This window comes from Zophobas morio, unplaced genomic scaffold (genome assembly GCF_036711695.1).
Source record: "Zophobas morio isolate AGI-343-1 ecotype UQ-CSIRO unplaced genomic scaffold, CSIRO_AGI_Zmor_V1 ptg000006l, whole genome shotgun sequence".
Lineage (NCBI taxonomy): Eukaryota > Metazoa > Arthropoda > Insecta > Coleoptera > Tenebrionidae > Zophobas > Zophobas morio.
The window spans coordinates 18,091,223-18,115,829 of NW_026972111.1; the positions used below are offsets into that span (position 1 = coordinate 18,091,223).

General features: G+C 33.8%; 1 protein-coding gene and 3 long non-coding RNA genes across 6 annotated transcripts in view; 1 reads left to right on the plus strand and 3 right to left on the minus strand.

Annotated features, from left to right (window-relative positions):
- Window positions 1–20,946, minus strand: part of LOC135123762 (transcription elongation factor SPT4) — a 34,617-nt gene extending 13,671 nt beyond the window's left edge. The window contains exons 1-4 of the mRNA XM_064048642.1: window positions 20,690–20,946; window positions 5,396–5,515; window positions 5,240–5,343; window positions 5,125–5,180 (exon numbers count right to left, since the gene is read on the minus strand). Coding sequence (XP_063904712.1) covers window positions 5,125–5,180; window positions 5,240–5,343; window positions 5,396–5,464 — 229 coding nt within the window. The 5' untranslated portion in view covers window positions 5,465–5,515; window positions 20,690–20,946. The remainder of the gene's footprint in view (window positions 1–5,124; window positions 5,181–5,239; window positions 5,344–5,395; window positions 5,516–20,689) is intronic.
- Window positions 8,171–9,324, plus strand: LOC135123755 (uncharacterized). Its single transcript, XR_010279713.1, has 2 exons — window positions 8,171–8,569; window positions 8,632–9,324. It is a non-coding gene; the product is annotated as an uncharacterized LOC135123755 (long non-coding RNA).
- On the minus strand, window positions 8,921–10,046 carry LOC135123754 (uncharacterized). Of its 3 annotated transcripts, none has more exons than XR_010279712.1 (3): window positions 9,766–10,024; window positions 9,588–9,708; window positions 8,921–9,539 (listed from the first exon to the last, which is right to left on the minus strand). It is a non-coding gene; the product is annotated as an uncharacterized LOC135123754 (long non-coding RNA). The 3 variants fall into 3 exon arrangements; XR_010279711.1 differs by having other exon boundaries at window positions 8,921–9,103; window positions 9,150–9,539; window positions 9,588–10,021; XR_010279710.1 differs by having other exon boundaries at window positions 9,588–10,046.
- A 1,290-nt stretch (window positions 20,947–22,236) lies between the features above and the next one.
- LOC135123763 (uncharacterized) lies at window positions 22,237–24,243 on the minus strand. The gene is made up of 2 exons (XR_010279714.1): window positions 22,800–24,243; window positions 22,237–22,729 (listed from the first exon to the last, which is right to left on the minus strand). It is a non-coding gene; the product is annotated as an uncharacterized LOC135123763 (long non-coding RNA).
- Between the last annotated feature and the right edge of the window lie 364 nt (window positions 24,244–24,607).

Here is a 24,607-nt window from a genome sequence, read left to right on the forward strand (position 1 = left end):
TAGGAGGGATGAACAAATACATTTTGAACAAAAGTTTACCAGGCTTATAATAACTTTAAAATATTCCCAAGATTTCAAAGCATTCGGTTTTGTAATTCCTGATTAAATCAATAAAATAAATTTACGCATTCATTAATTTTTTTGAGTCACCCTGTATATGCAAATCGAAAAAATTTGAATGGAATGATAAATCACAAGAAGAGACTCACCATATTTTGTACATTTTAGATAGCATTTATTCAGCAAAATTTTGTGGTGACATCATAAATTTTTTAGGGGGGACGACCAAATACGTTTTGATCAAAAATTTACCATGCTTATGATAATTTTAAAATATCTTCAAGATTTCGAAGCATTCGGTTTTGTAGTTCCTGAGTAAATCAGTAAAATAAATTTACGCTTTCATTTATTTTCTTGAATCACCCTGTATATGCAAATCCAAAAAATATGAATGGAGTGATAGATCACAAGTACAGACTGATCATATTTTGTACATTTTAGATATGATTTATTCGGCAAATTTTCGAGCTGACGTCATCAAAGTTTTTGGAGGGGATAAGCAAATATATTTTGACTAAACATTTATTATGCTCTTTATAACCTTAAAACATCTGCAAGATGTCAGAGCATTCCGTTTTGTAGTTCCTGATTAAATCAATAAAATATATTTACGCATTCATTAATTTTTTTGAGTCACTCTGTATATGCAAATCCAAAAAATATGAATGGAGTGATAAATGACAAGTACAGGCTCATCATATTTTGTACATTTTAGATATGATTTATTCGGCAAACTTTCGAGCTGACGTCATCAAGTTTTTGGAGGGGATAAGCAAATATATTTTGACTAAACATTTATTATGCTCTTTATGATCTTAAAACATCTGCAAGAGTTCAGAGCATTCGGTTTTGTAGTTCCTGATTAAATCAATAAAATATATTTACGCATTCATAAATTTTTTTGAGTCACCTGTATATGCAAATCCAAAAAATATGAATGGAGTGATAGATCACAAGTACAGACTCATCATATTTTGTACATTTTAGATATGATTTATTCCACAAACTTTTGAGCTGACGTCATCAAGTTTTTGGAGGGGATAAGCAAATACATATTTTTTGACTAAAGATTTATGATGCTCTTTATAGCCTTAAAACATCTGCAACATTTCAAAGCATTCTGGTTAGCAGATTAAAAATTAAATTTCAAAATGTTGTTTTATAATTTTGATTTTTTTTCCAAAAATCTGGACGTTTCGGGTCAAAAGTCGATTCAGAGTTGTAAACTACATGTGTAGGACTATGTTATTTTATACAATTGAAAACCCATTTACTATGTACAATTTTGAAGTGACGTCATCGCATTAGTGGTGGGGATGATTAGACAAATTTTGGTTAGCGTTTTACCATCTACATGATATTCTTAATATAAGTACAAAATTTCACAACAATCGGTCGAGTACTTTCGGAGATTATCTGTCTAATAAAAATCCGGGACAACAGACGGACAGACGGACGGACAGACGGACAGACAGACGGAAATGGGAGACCTATTTCTTCGTCTTCTAGGGGTCATGAAAAATCGAGAAAACGTAAAAGTAGAGAGTCGGCCGACGGACTTAATGTGACTCGATCTTGAAATGTGTGGCAATTAGTAACTTTTATGAAATAGAAATATATCTGTGTCCTTGTTATGCTCCGTCTTTTCGACAGCAGGTATTTTTTGCTTCCAGTATGGCGATCCTGTTACTGTCATTTGGCCGTCAATTGCCTTGGTGGTAACACGTCTTCCACGACTGTTTGCTGGTTACCGGTGACACTTTCTCGTTGAATAGGGCTGGAGTTACTTTGTGACTGGAATAATGTTCTTTCCGGTCCGTTAACTCAATAATTCTAGTACAGTCTGTCGTAACCTCAAATCGTAAACACATCAAACTTTCGTTGACAGATAGCGAAAATTACTAGCCTCGCGCTATCTTTGTTTAACACATAGGTTAGATTCCTCTCTGTCGAATTCCGACCACAGGCAGTTTGCCGTACTTTCTAAAAGTAATAGTAGATCTAGTGACTTTAGACGGACTCGATTACAATACTTCCTTTGCTTACGCTCGGGAAGTAAAAATAGAATAAGATGCAGAATAAAATGTTTCAAAATTAGATTGTATCAAAGTTTGCTAAATGTATAGAAACGTCAGTCAACGTTAGTGTCAGAAAAACGCCTATGCATTCAATAACGAGAAAACCGACATGATCCTTAGTTATGGACACGTTATGGAGAATGACATAAAAAGGTTAGGCGTACAGCACAATTGTAATGTTTGCCCGAAGATACTCTGACCGTGTGGCCCCAACACCCAAAATTTTCAAGAGGCTAGAAAATTCCTTGCGTAAGAAAGTGGCCTACTAACAAGAGGAAACGGAACCAGACTGTGACTAGCTTGGAAAATGAAGTATAACTTCTTGCACAAGTTAATGAGAATCCTCATATGGGAATTATGGGACAAATTGCTATTGCTAGACCAATAAATAAATTTCATCCTAACCGCTCTAACCATCTGCACCTGGAGCATGCACTTCGACCCACAAACCAACCACAAAGCTTGTGCTGCACGTCTAGCATTTGGCGATATTCTCCGTAAATAAGGATCATGTCGGTTTTCTCGTTATTATCGTAAGAATGCATAGGCATTTTTCTGACACTAACGTTTCTATACACTTATAAGCAAGCAATAAAATAAACATTCTATGCTAAATATGTCGCATCACTATTCTTCTCCATTTATCCCAACATCCGATATCCTACAGGGCTCTAACTTAGCTATCTATTTTTTTTTTTTAATTTTAAAAATGATATAGTTCATGTAATATCATCAGAAAAATTGTTATTTGCGGATGATCAGAAGCTTTATAGAAAAATCATTTCAAAATGAGACTGCGAGATCCTTCAAGCCGATGTTAATCGCATAATCAACTAGTGTATTCAGAACCGTATTTTCTTCAATTATTCAAAATGTTACATTATGACCTTCACCCGAAAACAAAACTACGTATTTTATTCATACAAAATTTAAGATACTCCTTTAAATCGCTCCTCGCGCATAAAAGACCTTGGCATTACCTTCGATCAAAAGTTAACTTTTGCTGATCACATTGGTGACATTATGACCACATCGTTTAAAACGGCTTCATGTATAGAAATTGTAGAGACTTTACTAATATGGATGCTCTATTTAAACTCTTGTTCACTTTAGTGAAATCCCGTCTCGAGTATGGCACTCTGATTTGGTACCCCATTGATAAAGGTACACATAAACTAGATTGAGTCTGTGCAAAGACGATTTTTAAAAGTTGTATATCATCTTCAAAAGCACAATTATTCGCAGAGAGGTTACGACCAGTCATTGCTACTTTCTAAATTCAACTTTAATTCTTTAAAGACACGGCGCGTGATCTTAACAATCAAATTTTTGGTTAATTTAGTGAAGGGTCAAATTGACTGCCCATAACTTTTTCAAAAACTTATTTTTTGTGCCAAGAATTAATTCACGTCAGTAGTTAACATTTTATTGCGATACTAGTAGAACCAATATTTTGCGAAAGTCAGGTGTTTCTAATATGTGTAATTTATTTAATGTACTCTTAATTCTTTTTGTTGTGATACTCATTCTGATTCATGTCAGCACGTTTGTAACTGTGTTACTACATATCAGTGGCGGCTGGTGGGTCAAAATTTCGGGTCGGCCAAATATTTTGAGTCTACACCTTTGTGTTATATATTTTCGTAATTTATGGCCGCTACTCGTTAACCACTGACATTTTACGTGTCAAGATGTACAAAAACATCTCGAAATGTTTAGACCCCGACTTGTTAAAATAATTGTTTTATAGGAAATTGACAATGTCAGTTTGATTCCAAATACTATTAACCCTTAATTCTACTTGTTCTGCCTTATCATTAATTAAGAACCACCGAAAAAATTATTTTTACTGGGTTCCGCGGCGACCGGTAAATATATATGTGTATATGGCAAATTGTCAAATAAATTAATTGAATAATTATTGAATTGAAATTAAAATGATTTAAAACATTAAATTCATTTACATATCTGAAAACGCTTAGATGCTAAAAATATAGAAAAAAACGCATTTATGTTGTAGCAAAGTTATGTACGAACTAGAGATGTACCGACTGTAGGTCTGGCCGACTAACCGACTAGCCGATTGTTCGGCCAGTAAAAATCGACTAGTCGGCCGACTGTTCGGCTTTGCTAAAACCGGTTTATAAATGCCACAGACAGTGTTTTTTTTTTCTATTTCTCTGACTACCTTAAAAATTTGTTTTATTTTAATAAAAGGAATAACTAATTCCTTTGTTTTCCAAAAAATGTGTTAAAGTTGTTTGGATAATTCTAACATTTATTTTTTTTGTAGTAACTCGGTACAAAAATAAATAATAACACAATTTATTGTTTTATATACTATTTCAATTTTAATAAAAAAAAGCCGACCGACCGGCTGTTTAACCGACCAGTCGCCGACTGCCAGCCGACGATGAAAAACGGCCGAATAGTCGGCTTATCCGACCGGTCGGCTACTAGTCGGTACATCCCTAATACGAACAATAAAATTTTAGATAATTTAATGAAATTTTTTTTTTCAAACTTTTTTTTATTTTCTAATTTTAACGCTTACTAAAGTATTTTAAAATGACTGGTACGGCGTGGCCGACCCTGCCGCCCCTGACCAGACGGCGCTGCTACATATTAATTTTGGTATTTAGGATTGGGAATATGTTATAATTTGTTCAAGTAATAAGTATACTAGTTTTAGTTGCAATATTTATGTAGATTAACCAACCACTTTAAAATTTAATTTTTCTGTTTTATATTTCCTGTAATTGGGGTTTCTTATTGGAAATAATTTTCATTGTATATTATTATTATTATTATTATTAATTTCTACTGTTGCTGTAAGATATTTCAGAACTCTGATTAAGTAAAAATTTCACATGATGAAGTTGCAATACATTCTCATACCAGTAATTAGAGTAATAATAATAATCCTATGTTGTTTTTTGAATTTTAACAATGTTAATACAATCATAATTTATAATTAGGTACTTACTAATCCTCTGCCATTTACAAACCCAGCTGTCGTCAGGACTCATTGCTGCGATCATACTGAAAGAAATATATCTTGTACCACTGTCCACTTTATATGTATATGTAAATAAACATACCCATCAAAATTTGAACTGGTGCAATCATAGACGTTATCACGATTTCCTTTCATTCGCAAAAAATCGCAATTATCACATCCTTCATACTCGAACTGATCAAATGACTAAAAATTATAGCAAAGTGTAAATTGTTAAGTAGATCCTGTATGTACATACTTTTATTAATGAACACACCAAGCATGCCCTTAACCCTCTTAAATCTTTTGGAATAGTTTCCAGCGTCATAACGATGTTGTTTAACAAAACTGTGTTGTCTGGGAGTAAGTCTGCTGAAAACTAGAGAAAGCAATGGATAAATGATACAACACACGATTAGGTATGTGTAAAAACACATGGCAAAGGCAGTAGATGGAAAACAAACGTTAAAAAGATGCACTATATAATAATAGTTGTTTTGATCATAAATTATTAATTACAATAATAATAATTATTAGTCTCCATGGGGGACTGAGGATCCATGGGCGGGTAACCTTAATTGGGTTAAAACTTTAACAATTTTTAACTTGATAACTAAAAAGTTTCCCCTATTAAAAAAATTTGTTGATTTTGATGAGCTCTATAACTGATTAAAATTAAGGTACTTATTTCTGGAACAGCCTGTATATATAGTGCATCTTTTTTAAAAGTGGCCATAAGGGAGTTCCATGTTACATTTTATATCCCATGTTAACTTATGTTGTGCTTATGTTTGAGTAAATATTCAGAGTTGAAATTTTTACTGGATGCACAGTCGTATTCAGTGAAAAAGCGTGCAACTCTTATGTTCGTTTTCTAATAATTTTTGCTATAGTGAATTGGTCTAAAATAGTAGTGTTGATTGTCTACATAATTTTGAGCTAATAACGATAAGCAAAATTTGTTTAAAGATATGAAAGAAACTCATAATTACATGTAACATTGTTGTTATTCCAAGAACTAAGACCAAATAAAACTTTATTATTACACGTACGGTTGGAGAAAATTGTGACTTCAAATAACATAGCTAGTGCTGACAATAATTTAAAACTAGTATTTGGTTCTAGCTCCGTTTTGGGCAATGACTTGAGCTAGACCAGTGATCTCCAAACTTACGCCCCCTATTCAGAAATAAAATTTCTTGACGCCCCCCGACTCCTTCACACTTTTAACGTACAGCAAGGAAAAATGCTAATGTCAATAAAATATAGTGAAAATCCGACAAAATATTTATTACAAATTACAAAGAAGAATTTAAAAATAGATACATAACCCTAATGCTAATGTATTTGATGCGCTCTTACCAATTAATCAATATTAGGCTCAATTTTTGCTAGCAGTATTCGTAAATTGTAAATATTAGTCATTTGCAATCGATTCTTTTTTAATTTGTCAACAAATTTGTTTTGCACTAAATCTGCGTTCTACTAAATATGACGAAGGAAATGCAGTTAAAAATTTTTGCACCATAACCCATAATTCTGGATAAAGTGCAGGAATTTGTCTTTGCAGGCAAAACTGTTGGTAACCGATTCTAAATTTAACTTTTAATTCTTCATTTGTAGTTACTTCTATCTTGTAATTTGACATCCATTTCTGTGTCTGCATATGAAAAAGGGTCTAAAACCCAGCTGGGAATGTTCATCTTAAGATATCCTCAAATCGTTGGTTGAAGTCTCAGTGGAGAGCTTCCAACTGTTTGCAGTAAGTAAGCAGATCTTCGTCACACTTTTCTACTGCTGATAAAATAGGAAATTGATTGAATTCCCCTCGTCCCAAATTTCCCTTGTAGAGAAGAAGTTTTGCTACAAAAGCAGAAATGATAGCTTTTGTTTTTATTTTATTGTCATAAATTTGGAATCTACAAGCGGTAGAGTTTGTTTGATCATTTTATGAGAGCGAAATATTTCGAAAACAGTCTGTTTCGCTTTTACATTTACATTTTCTTCTGCCGCCCCCTTAGATCGACTGAACGCCCCCCAATTTCCCACGGGAGTCTTAACCGCCCTCCTGAATCCGTCCAGCGCCCCTCAGGGGGCGGTACCGCCCACTTTGGGAACCACTGAGCTAGACTATTTAGTATTGAGTGCATTAAATTTACAATATCGTTTTCATCGATTTCTTCCCAACAAGTTTTAATTCGCTCAGATAATATCAACAGTTTGTGGTCTAAATACGTTGTAGTTACCTTGCAGAATCAAAATGGTGTGTTTATAAATGATTTAAAGGAGCAGCATCTTCTTTTAGCTCCGCCTGAACCAACTTTTTGTAAAACCGACTGGACCTGTTCTCAGCGTTTATTAATTCTTAAAACTACACTTTTGTTTAAATTGTAATTACTGGAACAACTGAAATAAACCAACCATCTTTCAGTGTGAACATTTCTGAGGAGAATCAAATGCTGAAGCATACTTGCAAACTGTAACTGATTATGATGATGACATCGATTAATTAATATTAAGACAGATTTTTTTGACAAATCGTCTCAGTCATGCCTCAGTTAATTGTCATTGACAAGAACGTTTACCATACCCTAAATATCCTGTACGCTTTTTCATTCAATAGAACTGTAATTTAGTTATCGTTTGTCGATTTTATTAAAGGTTGTTTTAAATTAAAGGATATTTCTTAAAAAATATAAATAAAATAAATTATTTGTGTATTTTTATTGATAATAGGTATAGTAGGCACCTACCATGCAGCTACGTAAAAACCATGGCCGACTAGTATAAAGATTATGGCCTGTCCAAGAGGTACATAGATAAATAATACTACGTAAATAGAATGCAAACTCCCACTTGATTTTTGGTCCCAATAAACGCCCCCTGGTGCCTTGTGGCCGGTGCTAAAGCATGAACTACTAGATGCGTCATTGCTGCATATTTTATAATTAATATTTTATTTTTATTATCACTAATAATATCAAAAACACAGAGTAGAATAATATACAATTTATTAGTATTGTCTACAGTTAAATCCATAAGGTTGTAACCACTCGTTAAATTGTAAGGTTGGCATTACAGCCAATGGTGTTTTTCACATGAACAGATTGGTAGCGGCGCATATGTCAAAATTTGACAATTACGCACGAGAGAGTTTTATTTAAATATCTCACAGTTTGTTATTAAACCATACCATTGAAAAATGGTACCGACACGGCATATTGTGGTAAATAAGCAGATGAAAATGGCACTTGCCAACTGCCACAATGAATTGAAACTTGCTTATCCCCAAGCATCCTCCCGAGAACTTGAATTCAAGCTTGTAAAAATCTTTTCAGTATGTAGTTATTCTTATACCATGGAAAGAGAGTACTATACTATGAGAGTAACGTATCGACATTCGGAACTTTTTTCATGTTATTACAACATGGTGGTATGTCGAAGGACTTTTAGTTTTAACTATCTCAAGTTGAAAGTGTATATCTCGCTTTTTAGTACAACATTGTCTTTTCAAGTTTTATACCCACTCTTTATATCCTACACAATACAACTAAATGTCCCTCATTAAATTCAAGCACTGCATACTTTCCCTGTAAACTTATCATTAATTCCTATCCTTTCCATAGTGTTCTCGATGTCAAGCCCACAAAATTATAACCCAACACCAATCTGGAGAACCGTTACAAGAAGCAAAGTGGAAACCAAAACAAAAATCGCAGTGGTATTCAAATTTGGAACTTAAAGAAGATCTAACCTACCGTATATTTGACAAAAACAAAAAAAATGAGTTTTTTACTCTTCAGGATTTGTTTATTTTTGCGAAAGAACATCCAGAATATACAGCAAGTTTAAATACTTTACGTTGAGTATTAAAATCCATGGGATTCAGATTTAAGAAAGTTAACAACAGAAAAATAATTGCTTTTTGGTTATTTGGTCTATGTGTTCCCAATGTTTCTAACCACTCCTGTAACAGTAAGTTTAAATAAGCCGTCAAATTATTTTCAACATACCTATTATTTTAGCCTCTGAATTTTGTGAAGTTACATTTTGTTCATTATTACCACTAAAATCGTCAGGACGGAGGAGCATAGCCAGACCTATCGCCTTCAACCAAATCCCTTGTACATTTTGTAAATAATAAGTAGTACCAAATATTAGAGTTATTAAACATAACATTAAAGACTTGTTGGTGTCCCATTTTTTTGATGAAAAATTGGTCATCCATTGCAACTAATTAAGGTGATCTACCCATTATAGACAATTTTGGTGTTGCTCGCGAGATTGATCATTTCAGTCGAGAGAGCTGATCCTTCGAGTCATAGTTAGCCACACATATAATTATCACGTATACTCATGTACAATAATTTAAACAAATTCTGAATATCTCAGTTATTCCCCATCTGTAAAGTAATTTTTATGAAGCAGCAACAATAAATAAATCAATTCACCTTGTTTTTTTACCAGCCCAATATTTGATTTCATTCGTGACCACAATATTTTTGGGTTCATTTTATCGTAATTCGTAAACGTATCGACTGCAAGTCTAAATTACAGCAGGTGGCATTCTTTCTACAGATGAAAGATAAAACACGTTTCTATTTATCGTTGCTCTTGTATTATAATTACCATGAAGACTCAGGTTATCCTGTTTTTATTGAAAATTGTTTATCAGTTTTTACAATATTGCGACAAGTTACAATGATAATTATGAAATAACCTGTGCAGGAGTGCAAGAATTGCAGTGAAGTCGAACGTAATCATGTGTCGCGAATACATGAATGAACTGACATTATATTGACAGGTCACCAAATATGTCACCAGGTTATTAAAAGACAGATTTACACTGAATAATTTTTAAAAATTTACACTAGGGAGTGGTTACAACCTTATGGATTTGAGTTTACGATTTTTTGATTTTAATTTTTTTTGGTACATTATACAAGCATTTTGATATAATGCATTTTTATGTGTGGAAACTCTTGTATCGCGACCGCTTAAAATTAAATTCAAACCTTTTACAAACGTAAAAATTGTTAAATATATAATTTTATTACATATTTCACTTTCAATTAATTCCTTATGTTCACAATGAAACGAAAATTTGACATGATGAGATACTATAAACGAAATTTTGTTTTTGATGTTGTCGAAAGATGTACAATTGTTTAAAACGATTCTTGAAATATTATAAATTCTGTTAATGTTTTTTATAAAATCTAACTTACAATATTGCAATTTTCTGTTATTACAATTATATTCTCTTATACGTATTAATTTGTAACATTGTTCGTCTTCCGAAAAATTGTTTAAAATTTGGGTTTTACAATATTCACACTTCAAATTTCTTAATGTTTTCGCAACCCAGCCAGACACATAACCAACAATACTTTTATGAAGATCTTTTTCTAAATTATATGGAGACAGTTTTGAAATGTACATATTCACGTTTAAAATTTCGTAACTCGTTTCATTTACTGAAGGTTGATTTATGTTTTTATCCACAAGTCTTTTAATATGAAATAAATCCGGTATGTTCGTTTTCTCACAGTTTGCGCCCACTGAATTTGAACTATAAAAATTGCGTAATAATAGAGATTTGAAACATTCCTTAAATTGGGCTGCCGTTAGATTAGTTGCTCGATTTCTTTGACTTCTGATTTTGCCAAAATAGTTTTCAATAACATCTTGATTTAAACATCTAGGTAAAAAATATTTGCACCTGCCCTGTTCTACTAAAATTGTATGTAAATCCACAAAACCTTCTAACGTTGCAATCCAGTTTTTTATACACGGAGGTACTACCATTTTTCCGGCCTCATCGACGAAATACATATCACCCAAAATTTTGATAGCTTCCTTCCAAAAATGTTTATGACCAGAAGATTTAAATACGCCCCCAGAAAATGGTTTTCCGCACCGTGGTTGAAAAGTACTGCCATTTACACTGTCGAAGAGCTTGTCAAAAAATTTTATAATTCGTGCTGTTCCCATTGCCTCGTTTGTTAAACTGCATTCGGCTGTAAAATTAAATTGTAAATGAATCTGTTAATTATTTTTAAATTTGTATTTACTAGATTTAACCAATAGCGTAATAGTCGATGCCATTGAGTGACTCAAAACTTGTGTCGCATAGCACACCTTCATCTTTTGAATTTTTTCCGGAATTACGTGGAGATCCGTAATTTTGTGTAGAGCCCGTAATTCTCCACATGTTTGATCACTGTAGTACGCATCGATTATATGTTTCCAATTTGCAACCAAAATTTCCTCGCTTGTTTTCCACACTAAATTTTTAGTAAGCAGATTGTTCCTAATACATTTAATTAAATGAGGCGTGTCATATAATGGAATAATTTCTTGATCCCCTAATAAAATTCTTCTTTTAGGTTCCATCCCTTTATGTATATAACGTTGTTTCGACTCCTTTAGCAGAGAATTTATAGCTGCTTGGTTTGGTTGGCCTTGATCACAAATTATAACCAGAATTTTGAATCCACAATTTTGTATTTTTTCAACCAGAGTTTTTATAATAGTTGTCAATATGTAAGATTTTGTAGACGAAAAAGAAAATGCAAAGTATATTGGCTGTTGCCATTTTTTAAACACTCCGCGAATGAAAAAAATAAGAACATGATCTGCTATCTGTAAATTTTGTTCAAATCCAAAATTTTGAAATCCGAAAAATGTATCCGTATATTTGTCATAGTCTATGTGGGGCATTATGGACATTTCATCAAAAATTAATGCACATATTCTATCTTGGTTATTTAATTTTGAAGCAGATTCTTTAAGATTGTCGAAAATTATTTTGTTTATACCAACGTCTACTGGAATTTTGTTCAACATAGACATAATTGTTTGACGTGAAGGCAGTGCAAAAATCTGTCTCATTTTTCTATAACATCTCCCAGACTGTTTATAAAACATTAATGCAAATAATTTATCTTCAGTGGTAAACCTGCGACCCTTTGGTTTGACATTTCGTCTTTTTAATTGTGATAAACAAAAATTTATAGCATCCTGACTTAAAATTTTGCTTTCTAATTTTACTTCAAATTTGGAGTATAATTTCAATCGTTGGCGATACGAAGCTACCTTAATTTTGTTTCTACGGGCTGTACGCGAAATATTCCTAGAATTTGAATGTAAATTTAGTATTCGAGAAGATTCTTGGTTTAAAGTTTCGTTTAGGGTTTCTCTGGAATTTCGAGATACTTCAGTACAAAATTTTTGAGAATCCAGTATAGAAATAGGGTTTACGGGATCATGGGTGTGTCTTTCGGAGTCGTTCATATTATCTGAAATTATTGTAAAAATTATCTATGGCATTCACTTGCACACAAATAGTTACCATGCATAATTTGAATTGTAGGAATGGCAGTATTTTTAAGTTTTTGATTGGGGCCAAAATCCGTTTCTTTAAAATGTACATCGCAAAGAAAATATCCATTTTTATATATTTTCGTGGGATCTAATTTGCTTAAATCTGGATTCCCTGTCCGTTCCAACCAAATTTTAAAACGCTCTTTGTATTTGTAGGGGTTGGGAAAACGATGGCGTTTAATAATTTTAGTGTTTAGACATTTCAAAACACTGCATAGTTTCATATTTTACGCTTTGTTATCACGTATAATCACACAAATGACACTTTTATACTAATCATAAATGACATTAGTTTTTTTATTGTTTCTTAAAATTGGCTGTGGAAGTTGTCGCCAAGTAATTTTTGGAAAAAAATACTTCACTGCTATCAGTGCTATCTCTTATTATGTGGCCGGTACATAAGCGTAGACACAAACCTGGGACACGCATTACAGCCGAGTTTGCATTCTATTTTACGTAGTATTATTTATCTATGATATGTTGCCATCTATTAATAATTACACTTAATAATTTAGCAAAATTTTAATTTGACTTGACATTATGGGACTTCAAAATGTGTAATGGTGGTTTGTTTCGGTATGAATGCCTTTGTGCCTTTCAAAAAGTGTTAATAATTCTTTTGTCGTTTTTGAATTATTAATAGATGGCAGCACGTATGGTGCCTTTGGCATTCCTTTGGACAGGCCATAATCTTTATACTAGTCGGCCATGGTAAAAACATATACTTATGTGACGTTTTTAAATTTGATTACTCGTTGATTACTGGTTTTTACCATTTTTATTGATCGAAATTTAAAGAAAAAGGAGAAATTGTCCCTGGGAACATTAAAAGGCTCATCGATAAAATGTTGCTGCAGCTTTTTCACATCGTTCCATACGCGGCAAGATCTGCCATAAAATTCAAAAATTTTATGGCAGATTTTGTCTCGATCGTGGACATCAAAAACACAATTTCAGTGAAATTATCTTTAATTTTCTTCATTTATGTTTGAATTCCACCATTTTGTTTCTTTTCTAAAAACTGCAATAAATGTGTTTTCCGACGATCTAACGTTAAAGTTACAATAACTATATAGTGGTTCCGGTGAGAGATTGGGATTTCTTGACAGTTGACATGTAAGTTGGCAGCAACCTAACACTATAAAATACACTGAAATTCCTACGCTGTCACTGTCTCTGTTACAAATGTAAAACCAAGGTATTTAGAGATTTACAAGGTATGCTAAGGGTATAGGGAATTGGTGTATAGGCCCCTTAAAGGGAGGGGACGAGGTAGTGACATCTGTGACGTCAGTGGAGGAATCGAGTACTCTCGTCTGTTATCGGGACTGAACGGCACCCCAAATCGAATCGTCTCACGTCTCTGCCTCTCCGCATCAGATGTCAAATATCAAATACAAACTGTTTTGTATTCGGAAATACAGCCATTATTTTTGCTTGGTGTATTTTTCCGTTATGAAATATTGGAATAATGGGAAATATTTAAGGATAGTCGGTTTTTATTAAATAAATATATATGTCGAAATAACGTTCGACCAATTCTTTACATTTGCAATATTTCTTTTGTCACTATTTGAAAAAAAAAAAAAATAAACAAAGATATACTACCAAAAAACAAAAATTAACCTATACAGAAAAGTTAACAAGAGTACTAGCATCTACGGTTAATCATTTTTCGCTTTTAAATCGTTATATATAGCTACAATAAACCACATAACCAGACAAATAAAGGACAGGTTATTATTTGTGGTTATTTTTTATTTACAACGTTTTTAATTAAAGCGTTTTTCTATGTTAAAAATACACTTCAAATGAGTTTCATTTTAGTGAACAGACTAATAACATTATGATATTCTAATCCATTTTGCTCTACTCTCCCGGTACTCGTTTTTCCGACCTGTCCCCTAGATTACACCAGTGATGTCACAGCATTTTTCAGTTTTAAAGTACAGCCCGAGCATACCTTGTAAATCTCTAAATACCTTGTGTAAAACTACTGAAAGTTCCATTACTAAGGTTAGGCCACTTTTCTGACTCTCATCTCCAGTGCTTCTTTAAGGTACGTGTTCATTTGAGAGGGCGCTTGCGAGAAATTCTAGGGTTTCTAGCTGGTTTCTCCGAGTTTGCGAGCGACTCTCACAATACGAACGCGTTTCGTAGTGCGACAATGATCTCCGATAAGTCTGTTTTACCACAAAAATTCTCGAGTAATGTGACACTTATGTTTTGTAGCGCTTAAGATTAGAATGATTTTGAAATTTCAAATTTCGCGCGGATGTTACACTTTTCTTCGCGTAGATTTAGTGACTTTTCTGTCACTCAATCTCTCACCCACGGCTGTAGAATATAAGGTTGGTACACTAAGGGAAATTTGGTGGAATTAGCCAAATACACTGACGTCATCCGAGGTCATCAAGATGGCAGCGTTTGACAACAAGCCGGTTTTCTCATAAGAGTCAATGCTAATATTTTCGGAATTCATTTAAATTTGAGAGTGTGTCAACTGTGTTTTTATAGTTTGGTAAGTTTGTTACAGTTTCTAGACTGTGTAGATATCTGTAAAACGCACCATAACGTTTGAATATGCTTAAAAAATAATGTTTTCCAATGTGATGTACAGGTTAACTTCCCTGCATCTTATATTATTTGTTTTGAAAATTAATTCTGTGTTAATGTACATCAATGTTTTTTAAATACACTAGCATCTTAATATTATAATATTTTGTATTTTAGGAGAAAATGCCTAAATTTGGGCTGTTGTGGGTTGCGGGAATCGAAGCACCAGAAACGCGGACAAATTTTATTTTCCTTTCCCAGCAATTAGCAACAATAAAGGTAAATATATACAAGATGGGGAAAAAAGGCGGAAGCTTTGGTTAAAAGCCTTGAAACGAGTGGATTTAACGAAGCCAAAGTAAAATATTCCGATGTTTGTTCGTACCATTTTATTTTAGGTACAGTAACTACCTATTAGATTTACAGTTTCTAATAAATTACTACACTGGTGCTCTTTTAGGTAAACCTGCAGATTTGTCAGATGTGGACCACCCTGATTATGTTCCATCACAAAATTTAGGATATCAAAATAAATTCATTCATAATACTTGTAATGTTGAAAGACACAGTTGTTTAAAAAAGAGAAAACTGAATAAATGCCTCTAGACTTTTGAAGGCACGAGTTTTATTGTGGGTTATTTTACTTACTCTAAAAATAAAAAAGTTTAGAATGGTATTCATTGTTATGGTAGGGACATCGTCTAAACACAAATTAAAATCACTTGCACTCATTATATAAGGATCTACGCCGTTTAAATTGTTTAATTTTTGTACATATCTGTTTTTCTCTTTGACGGAAAGACATCGTGCATAATCACTTAAATTATCCATACTTTAAAAGCAAATCACACACCTTCACTTAAACCCGTCACTTTAACCTCAAACGAAAATATTAATTTCCGATTTACCGCTTAAAACACACGGATGTATTTTGGGTGACGAGGAATTCAGACCAAAACAGCGTTCTGTATTTTTATTTTTATTATGTATTTTTAAGCTCAAATCGCCAAAAAAAGCACCCTGATACACAGAAAAGATATGAAAGAAGCTATTCACGTGTTTATTTTCTAGATAAATACCCACACTTTTAAATAAAATGCGAAAATGTTAATATTGTCACTTATGGAGTTTTACGGCGCTTGTCAAACGCTGAGTTCCCGCCACAGCGTGACGTCACGTGTTATTGGCTAGAGCAGCTTTCAAGACAAAAGGGTACAGGTGGTGGGAGTGCGCAGAACATTGTTTTGGTTTGGCCTTACAAATACCGTGCAAGCAGTGGCAGCGGCGATGAATATTTCGATTTTAAATATTAAAATATTATTGGGGTTAATAAAAATATCACTTTTCTATTTTATTAGCGTTGACATTATAGAAAAAGATTTTAAACAATTATTAGTGCTATATTTGATGTATGAGTTGAATAAAAAAGTAAGTAAAAGAAGTAAAAAGGTAATTTTTAGTGAGCAATAAGAACTGTTAAATTAGGGTACAGTCGAAGCTCTAGTTATAAACGACAATTATGCTAGAATATGAACTGTGATTATTACTTCGATGTTAAAGACAGAAAACGTTAAGCCTTATTACAATCCGACTTTACGGTATCGATAAATTGTGCCAGAAAATAAAAAAACATATAATTATAGTCATAGGTTGCTTATTCTCAGAGTTTTAAGCCAACTTTTATCTAAAGATTTAACTGTTGATTTAAGACTAGTCGACTATAAAATAGTATACGATACTGGTTTATAATGAGGGGTTCGTGAAATTTTTTACTCATGCTATAATCCCTCACATTATAAACTCGTATAATAATTAAAAATACCAAATTTTGTGTGATAGATTATCATAATTTATTGTTACGTAAGTCTATTTTTTTAACAAACAAATTAATTTATTTTTATTAAATGGTTGTCTGTATTCTTTTGTAGAAATTACTCTTTTTTTAATTGTTTTTGAAAGAAGTACAACTCAGCCGAGCCTCCCTTCTCAATGCATCGATGTTACGCCACTGATGGCCCGGCTACAAGTCGCGCAACTTAAGCCCCGCCCCTGTACCCTTTCGTGCTGAAAGCCGCTCTAATAATAGAATATGGTGGTCATAGGAGGCTTAGGCGCGCTTACGAACGTATCGCCATCTGTGAAATACTATTACGCACTAACATCTATCTTTATGAATGAAATTTTTCACTACTGCAGTGCCAAATTGACAACTGACAGGCTCTCAAAACTGTCATTCTACTTCTACAGTAGCGGTCATTTCTACGGAACCACTCGATAAAAAGTCAAGTTGGTAGCCCTGTCATCCAGTACTTTACGCGGGACGCGGTTGGTAGCGGTAGTTGATATGGCAATCGAAACTAGCACAACACTAATGTTTTGGTTGCCCTCAAATGTGCCGCACTGTATCCTGTGCAGACTGTATGTTCTGTTCATCTATTTATTAAAATAAAATATCTACATTAACAATGGGGCCATCTAACCTGTCAGATTTTTGACACATATGTTTTCCCCCAGAAACCCGTCAAGGTCACTTACACCAAACAAATTTTGAAAATTTACACTAGGGAGTGGTTCTATAGAAAAGATCGCGACTTTAGTTGATGTATTATGAACTTATTGATAGAAATTACTGTTTAAATTGGTTTAACGAGATCGCCAATTCAGAGAGGAACGTACATTTACATAACAAACCTCGGAAACCGCAGGTTTGTTTCATATTTCCACCACTATTGTTTCATGTAAACATTCATTTAAACAATAATGTGCGATGACCAGGTAAACACAGATTCCTTCGAAAAACAAGTACTATTTAAGAACTTTTCGGTAATTGATTACATTAGCCACTGCGATTTTGTCGAATACGTTCCTAACCTTCAAATCTACAAATATTTCTCATAACATTTGAAGAGTAAGAACGTGATCAGGGCAGGGGTGTCATACGAGAGTTTTGTAAAAACGGTTTCAGAGAAATCGCATAGTGACTTGTGTAAACAATGATTGAAGACGGTTCCAAAATATTGAACGTTTAACATAATAGTATATTAAAGAACGAGTTTCATAAGGCAAATATTGAGGCACGAATCCAAGTTTATAGAACGAGCGGCGAAGCCGCGAGTTATATAAAGGATGAGTGCCTCAATGGCTTTATGAACGAGTTATTTATACTATTTTTTCTACCGCACACGTTTTTTCCCAAAATTTACTTGAAATTTGCATTTTTTTTTAATCTGGGGACTTTTGTCGTGGTTGGTGATGAGTTGGTCTAACACTAACCACGAAATATTTGAGGTTCGAATTTTCACAACAACAACTGTAATTCGAATCAATTCGAGTTTTTCTAATTTAAAATTGGTTAAAATGTCTTGTGAAGAAGTTACGCGTCCGGAAATATGGGAAATTTTAAGTTTACATTTGCCACTGACATTCACCTGACATTTCTCGTCGTGGTTGCCAATCTTACCGATCTAAATTACACCAGATCTATTAAAGAACGCCTTTCCGCTATTAACGAACTGCTGTGACGTCATTTGCGTGCGTTAATAGCTCTATTAGAAAACCAAAAAACGTGGGCGGTAGAAAAAAATTATTATTAAATGTCAAAGTTGTCATTTATGTCGGTATAATCGTGTCCTTTTGATGTGGCAAAAATTAGTGCCTCTAAATTCTGTAAGAGGGACCTCTTTGAAAAAGCGCGTCGTGGCCAACTGGTGCGGAAAGAAATTATTCCACCTACCGGAACGTGAATGAATGAAAGATTCTCAACCTATCTATTCTACAGTCGTGCTCTCACCGTACGCAGTATACACGATTTTTCTTATAATTAGTGCGTTAATGTACCATTTTACTAAACAGAGATGTCACTACTTTTTACTACACTCATATCACATTTCAACTCATAATATCACTGCTATAGGTATATCGAATTAATTTATATGTAAATGTAATCAATTTGTGTATTAAATAAAAAAATATTGTAAATATTTTAGTTTTTGAAGTAGAATAATAGTTATTTAACCAACTACACTGACCGGCAAAAAAAACGGCCACCCTGAAAAATTTCGAGTGAGCCATTCCATCAATTTTTTGGGGGGAATAAATAAATATTCTTAACAATTTACCATGCTTACAATAACTTTAAAACGTCTGCAAGATCTCAAAGTATTCATTTTTGCAACTCTTGAGTTTTTCACTAAAATAAATTGACTGATCCATATATTTTTTTGAGTCACTGTAAAAGCAAATCTACAAAATATGAATGCAATGATAAATTACGAAAATATACTGATGATATTTTCCACATTTTAGATAGGATTTATTCGGCAAAATCTTGAGATGACGTGTTCACGTTTTTGGGCTTGACAAACAGATATATTTTGATTGAAAATCTACCATGTCAAACAGTAACTTCAAAACGTCTGCAATATTTCAAAATTCAGTTTTGCAATTCTTGATTCAATCAATAAAATAAATTGACTCAGTGATTAATTTTTTTGAGACACCCCCTATAAGCAAAACTAAAAAATATGAATGGAATAATAAATCACAAGTATAGTGTCATCCTATTTTGGACATTTTAGATAGGACAAAATTTATTATGCTTATCATATGTTTAAAACATCTGCAAGATTTCAAAGCATTCGATTTTGCAGATTCAAAATTAAATTGTAGGTGAAACGAAGTTCACGGGGTCAGCTAGTTTTCAATAAAAAGCTATACATTATTTTTTATGTGTATGATATGCAATAAAATATCTGCTTCTAATCCCCTGTGACAGGCGTGACATCGATTTTAACCTCGAGTACTTTGGCCACAAACTACTTTATCAGTCCCGTTTCCGCAATTTCGGGAAAATAAGCCAAAAAAACGGACACTGAGTAATGCACTGTGTTTTTTTTTGTTCGCACCAAGCTACAAAATGCTTTGTATGTTTTCTCATATAGAGGTCTGATTTTTTCACGAAGCAAATTCGCAGTTGCGTTATTTGCGGTTTCCAGAATTTCTGGAAAAGTTAAAGTGAGCTCTTTACGAGACAATTTGCTTAAAAGAAAGGTCTGTTTATTCCACTGAATTTGAAATTTAAGGTGAGTGTCAAAATCAAAATATCAAGACATGTGCAGGGATTTTACGAGATTTGTTATGCAACGGTGAAAAGATTTGTTATGCAACGGTGAAATTTTACAAAGAGCACTTCACGATTTCGCACAAACTGTTCTACATCACCCCCTGAATACGTTTCTTCCATTCAAAAGTTGTGGAAATGCTCCCTTGTGTCAGAAAAAAATATTTAGTGTTCGCCCTATGGTTTGCTGCACCCTATTAGTTGCGCCACATGTAGGCAACAAACTACACAAACAGTTGAACTCGCACGAATTTCAATAACTAAATGATCCACGGAACAAGAAGTGCCACGTTTAGGGGTATGTTTGTCATGGGGTGCAGGGTGCACCAAAAACCCGACATTACGCTTACGCGTGTTGTTGACTATAAAAAGTGAGGTTATGTTGGAAACGGCGTCCTTTGCATGGGGTCTAAAATTTAACATGAGAACCACTTTTAAACAAGATGCGCAGTGTACAAATTTGTGCAAAGGACACCCCGCTCTAGACATTACCTGTTTCAATAGTTGTGGAGGTCACAATCAGAGTTCAGTGAATTACGTTTCAGGAATGGTACAACACACATTACTTGCAAACTAGCGTGTTACTTGTACGTTGAATGTTGAATTCCACGCCCTTCGAAAGTCAATTGTTACCACCGCAAACGCTAAGACGCTAACCACCACTAATGCCAAACTGCTACACCATGACACCATGACCGACCATCCTCTCCCTCCCCCTGGCTGACAGAGTGACAGCTGAAGCTGACTAACAGGCGAGTTGATGACGCTCTGCGTTGCCAACCTAAGAATAGGAAAATTGAAACATTGTATCCAGAGCCCAAAATTGCCAAAATTATTGTCAGGTCAGGGCCATGTCAGGGCCACGGTGGTACAAGTAAGGTGTGGAAACCTCATTCATAACTTTCCTCAAAATCATTGGTAAAAAACACAAATCGCGTGGTTTGGATTACATGTCATTAGCTGTCTAAAGCACAGTAGATCAGTAACGAAACTTCAGCAATATTTGCGGAACGGGTGTGACCTTGGGAGCCCGTTCCCGGGAAACACGAAGATTCAAATATTTCGTAGCATTCGTATGTGATTCATATAATAGTAATAATTGTACACAAAAATAAAAATGGGTGGCATGTACATATTCAAGCAAAACATTTTTATTCAATTTTGACGTTTTAAACTGCGTATATTAAATCCTTAACAAATCCGACAAATAAGTTGTTATCCACAAGTGAATTGCAAAATTTTTATTTCACTCTTAATATTTTTAAATCACTCACAAAAAAATAAAAAACAACTTCAGGAACATAAACATTTTGCTTATTATTTTTAATAGTTTTCACAGAATACAATTTGTTTACAATTTTCACTAAAAGGTTGCTGCAACTAAATCAGTATTGTTTGATATATTTGTTTGTCTCTGTGAGACGTCAATTTGAGAATTGTATAAATCCCACACCAATTGACCAGTAAAGTGAATGACGCGCGAAATTTGAACTCAGTTCATAACACGAGAGCCGTATTTCAGTTCCCCGTGTAATCCTTATGGGTGAAATCGAGGCGTCATTTTAACGCTTAAATTGTACCATTAAAGTAATTTTCTTATATATCCCACTACCTGTACCATTAAGACTGATATTTTTACTGTTGATCTTGATACCCAACATGAACGGAACCGGTGGTATTTAATAAATATTTAAATTCAACTTTTACCACTACATTTGCCTCGAACGTATGTCGTACAGTGGTTCATACTGCCATTGACTTCCCCCTCCACATAAATGGCTTTGATTTTCAGATGCTATAGATAAGGCTGTGAATTTAAAATAATACATAAAGGGGATCTCATATTTGCAAATGTTTTCAATCAATTGCCAAATTATGACTTAAGAATCATCATCAATCCCAAGCTTTTTTCTTTTCACACATTTTTGCTAGAAAAGGAAAAACTTAGCATTCCTGATTAAACCTTTCATGTACAAGTAAAAATCACTTTCATTTTAGTACGAATTGGGTGTGAAACACCATTTAAAAAAAAATCACAATTTAAAGAACAATTTATTTCAAAACAAAAAAAATATTCTACAATAAAAAATTGCACTTCCTAATGCAAAATAATCTGATTCACTTTTGGTGAAAAACTGACCGACAAACTGTTATCTTGATGGGCCATTTACCCATTTAAATAGTCCTCGGACACTAATAGTTCTTCGACACTGTGAAGTAGGTTTTCTTCAGATCTTTCTGGTTCAGAGGCCCAATAGCCAAAGCAGTGCTTTGCTCCCATCAGTTTATCGTAAGCTTTCATGAAGTTGTACCTCAACATTAGCTGTTTTTAGGCTGACTTGGGGATTAAAAGAATTTTCAGAGACAACAGCTCTGACTTCAGCGGATTCACTTTTCTCCAGATGTACGTCCCAAGCACACAAATTATTGGTCCAAAATACATTATAACGTCCGTGTAGGGCAGGTGTAGCCATATGGTGACATACAAATGCACCTCTTGGGGTTTCACATGTTGCCTCTCTTAAGGAATATCTATGCATAATAAAACAAAGTACGTCATAATTTTACTTGATACAGAATTTATCAATATACATTAACTTACCATAATCTTCTCGCATTATAGCTCGAATAAACTCTTCAAGCACATTTAATTCAGTATACCAATTGACTTTCACTACATTATTTGACTGTAAAGAATTTTCTCCAACAAAAAAAAATGGCAATTGCCCCTATTGTTAACACATGTCTTTCTGTCATTCTGTCAGTCCACAGATACATACAACCAAATGTGAATCAATATCACAGAACTAATATATCATCATCATCCAAAAATTGTGATTATGATTGTTTGTTGTGATGAAAATACGAAATCAACTGTCATATTTTGGGGATTTTCACGATCCAAACGTCACTAGCCCCGCAAAATATTCGCGTTCCTTTTCTGTTCGGCGTGTTTCTGGATTTTCCGTTTCACTCATGCGCAAGGAATTAGAAACGATGTACGTTACTTTGATGAACAACGTTGTTTTTAATTTGCGATATTTCTTTAACACAAGCTTTTTATATAGTTAAACCTTTAGTAACAGGAAGATAATTGTATAGTCTTTATCGCTTGTAGCATGAACTAGTTAAGATTTCTACCTGTGCGGTGTATTTTGTCTGTAAAATCAAGCTCCCATAAGAAACCCATAGTAGAATTTTTGAATTATGAACTGCCGCGCATTCTAAATTCTAACCTTACTTTACTGGTCAATACAATTCCAAAGTGTGTTTCGGAAACTATTTACTACAGATTATTTCGATACGAGTGCAAGAACCAACTGTGAAACACTATTTTATTTGAAATGAAAAATTTGCAAAGGTGTTCTTTTAAACAAACTTCCACAACACATCTCCCCTGTATTCCACCCTCTTCAACAATCATTAAGTGATGTGAGTTACCGGAAACTCACCTTGAAAGAACACAACTGTTTATGGTATGTTTGTGGATACTCATTAATACGAAAATTCTTACACCACCACTTCTGCGAAGTTTGTTGTGAACTTTGCACATTCTTACGAAGTGGTACATCCTGTTTTAAGTGTGTGACATTTTAAAGTCTTCAATGAAGATGTGATTTTTGGCGATTTAATAATACCACCTAAACATTTTGCAGTTTATACTCCGATGGGTAATACATTTTGTCAGTTTTCCCAATTTATGCACCGTAGTCGTTAACTGGTTTGCGGCTAAAAAACGAACCATACAAAAATACCATTCCACCACCCCTGCAAAGACTTTCCTCTTGATTACCTCGTTTCATTTTTTATTAGTTAGAATTTTTTACACACTAAAATTTAAAAATAAATCTTGGACGGCTCAAACACGCACACATCGAAAATTAAACTATTTCGTTTAACCTGCAGTTTGTTGACCTCTTTAGCCTGGAATTTTCTAGTATTTTTTACATGTATCGTAAGTATCTATTACTTTGTTAAAATAAATTTTACGTTTGTTTTTAACCCCATAACCCAACATCCCGTATGATTCCGTAATTAAAATGACATTTCTTGTTGACAAAACCAGACAAAACGTTCACCGAAAACCTTAAAATGAAAAAGAAACTATGTTCTTCAAGGTCGGAGCACCTTTAGTGACGCTAGTGACCTCTTTATGTCGCTCCGTAAGCTCCCCATGTATTTCTTATGGAATCAGCTGAGACTTTCATAGCCCTGCTAGTACATGCCAACCATTTTTATTTTTGTGTACAGTTATTAGTATTATATGAATCACATACGAATGCTACGAAATATTTGAATCTTCGTGTTTCCCGGGAACGGGCTCCCAAGGTCACACCCGTTCCGCAAATATTGCTGAAGTTTCGTTACTGACCACAGACTACCCCCTCCAGACTGCCAAGTCCCGTGTAA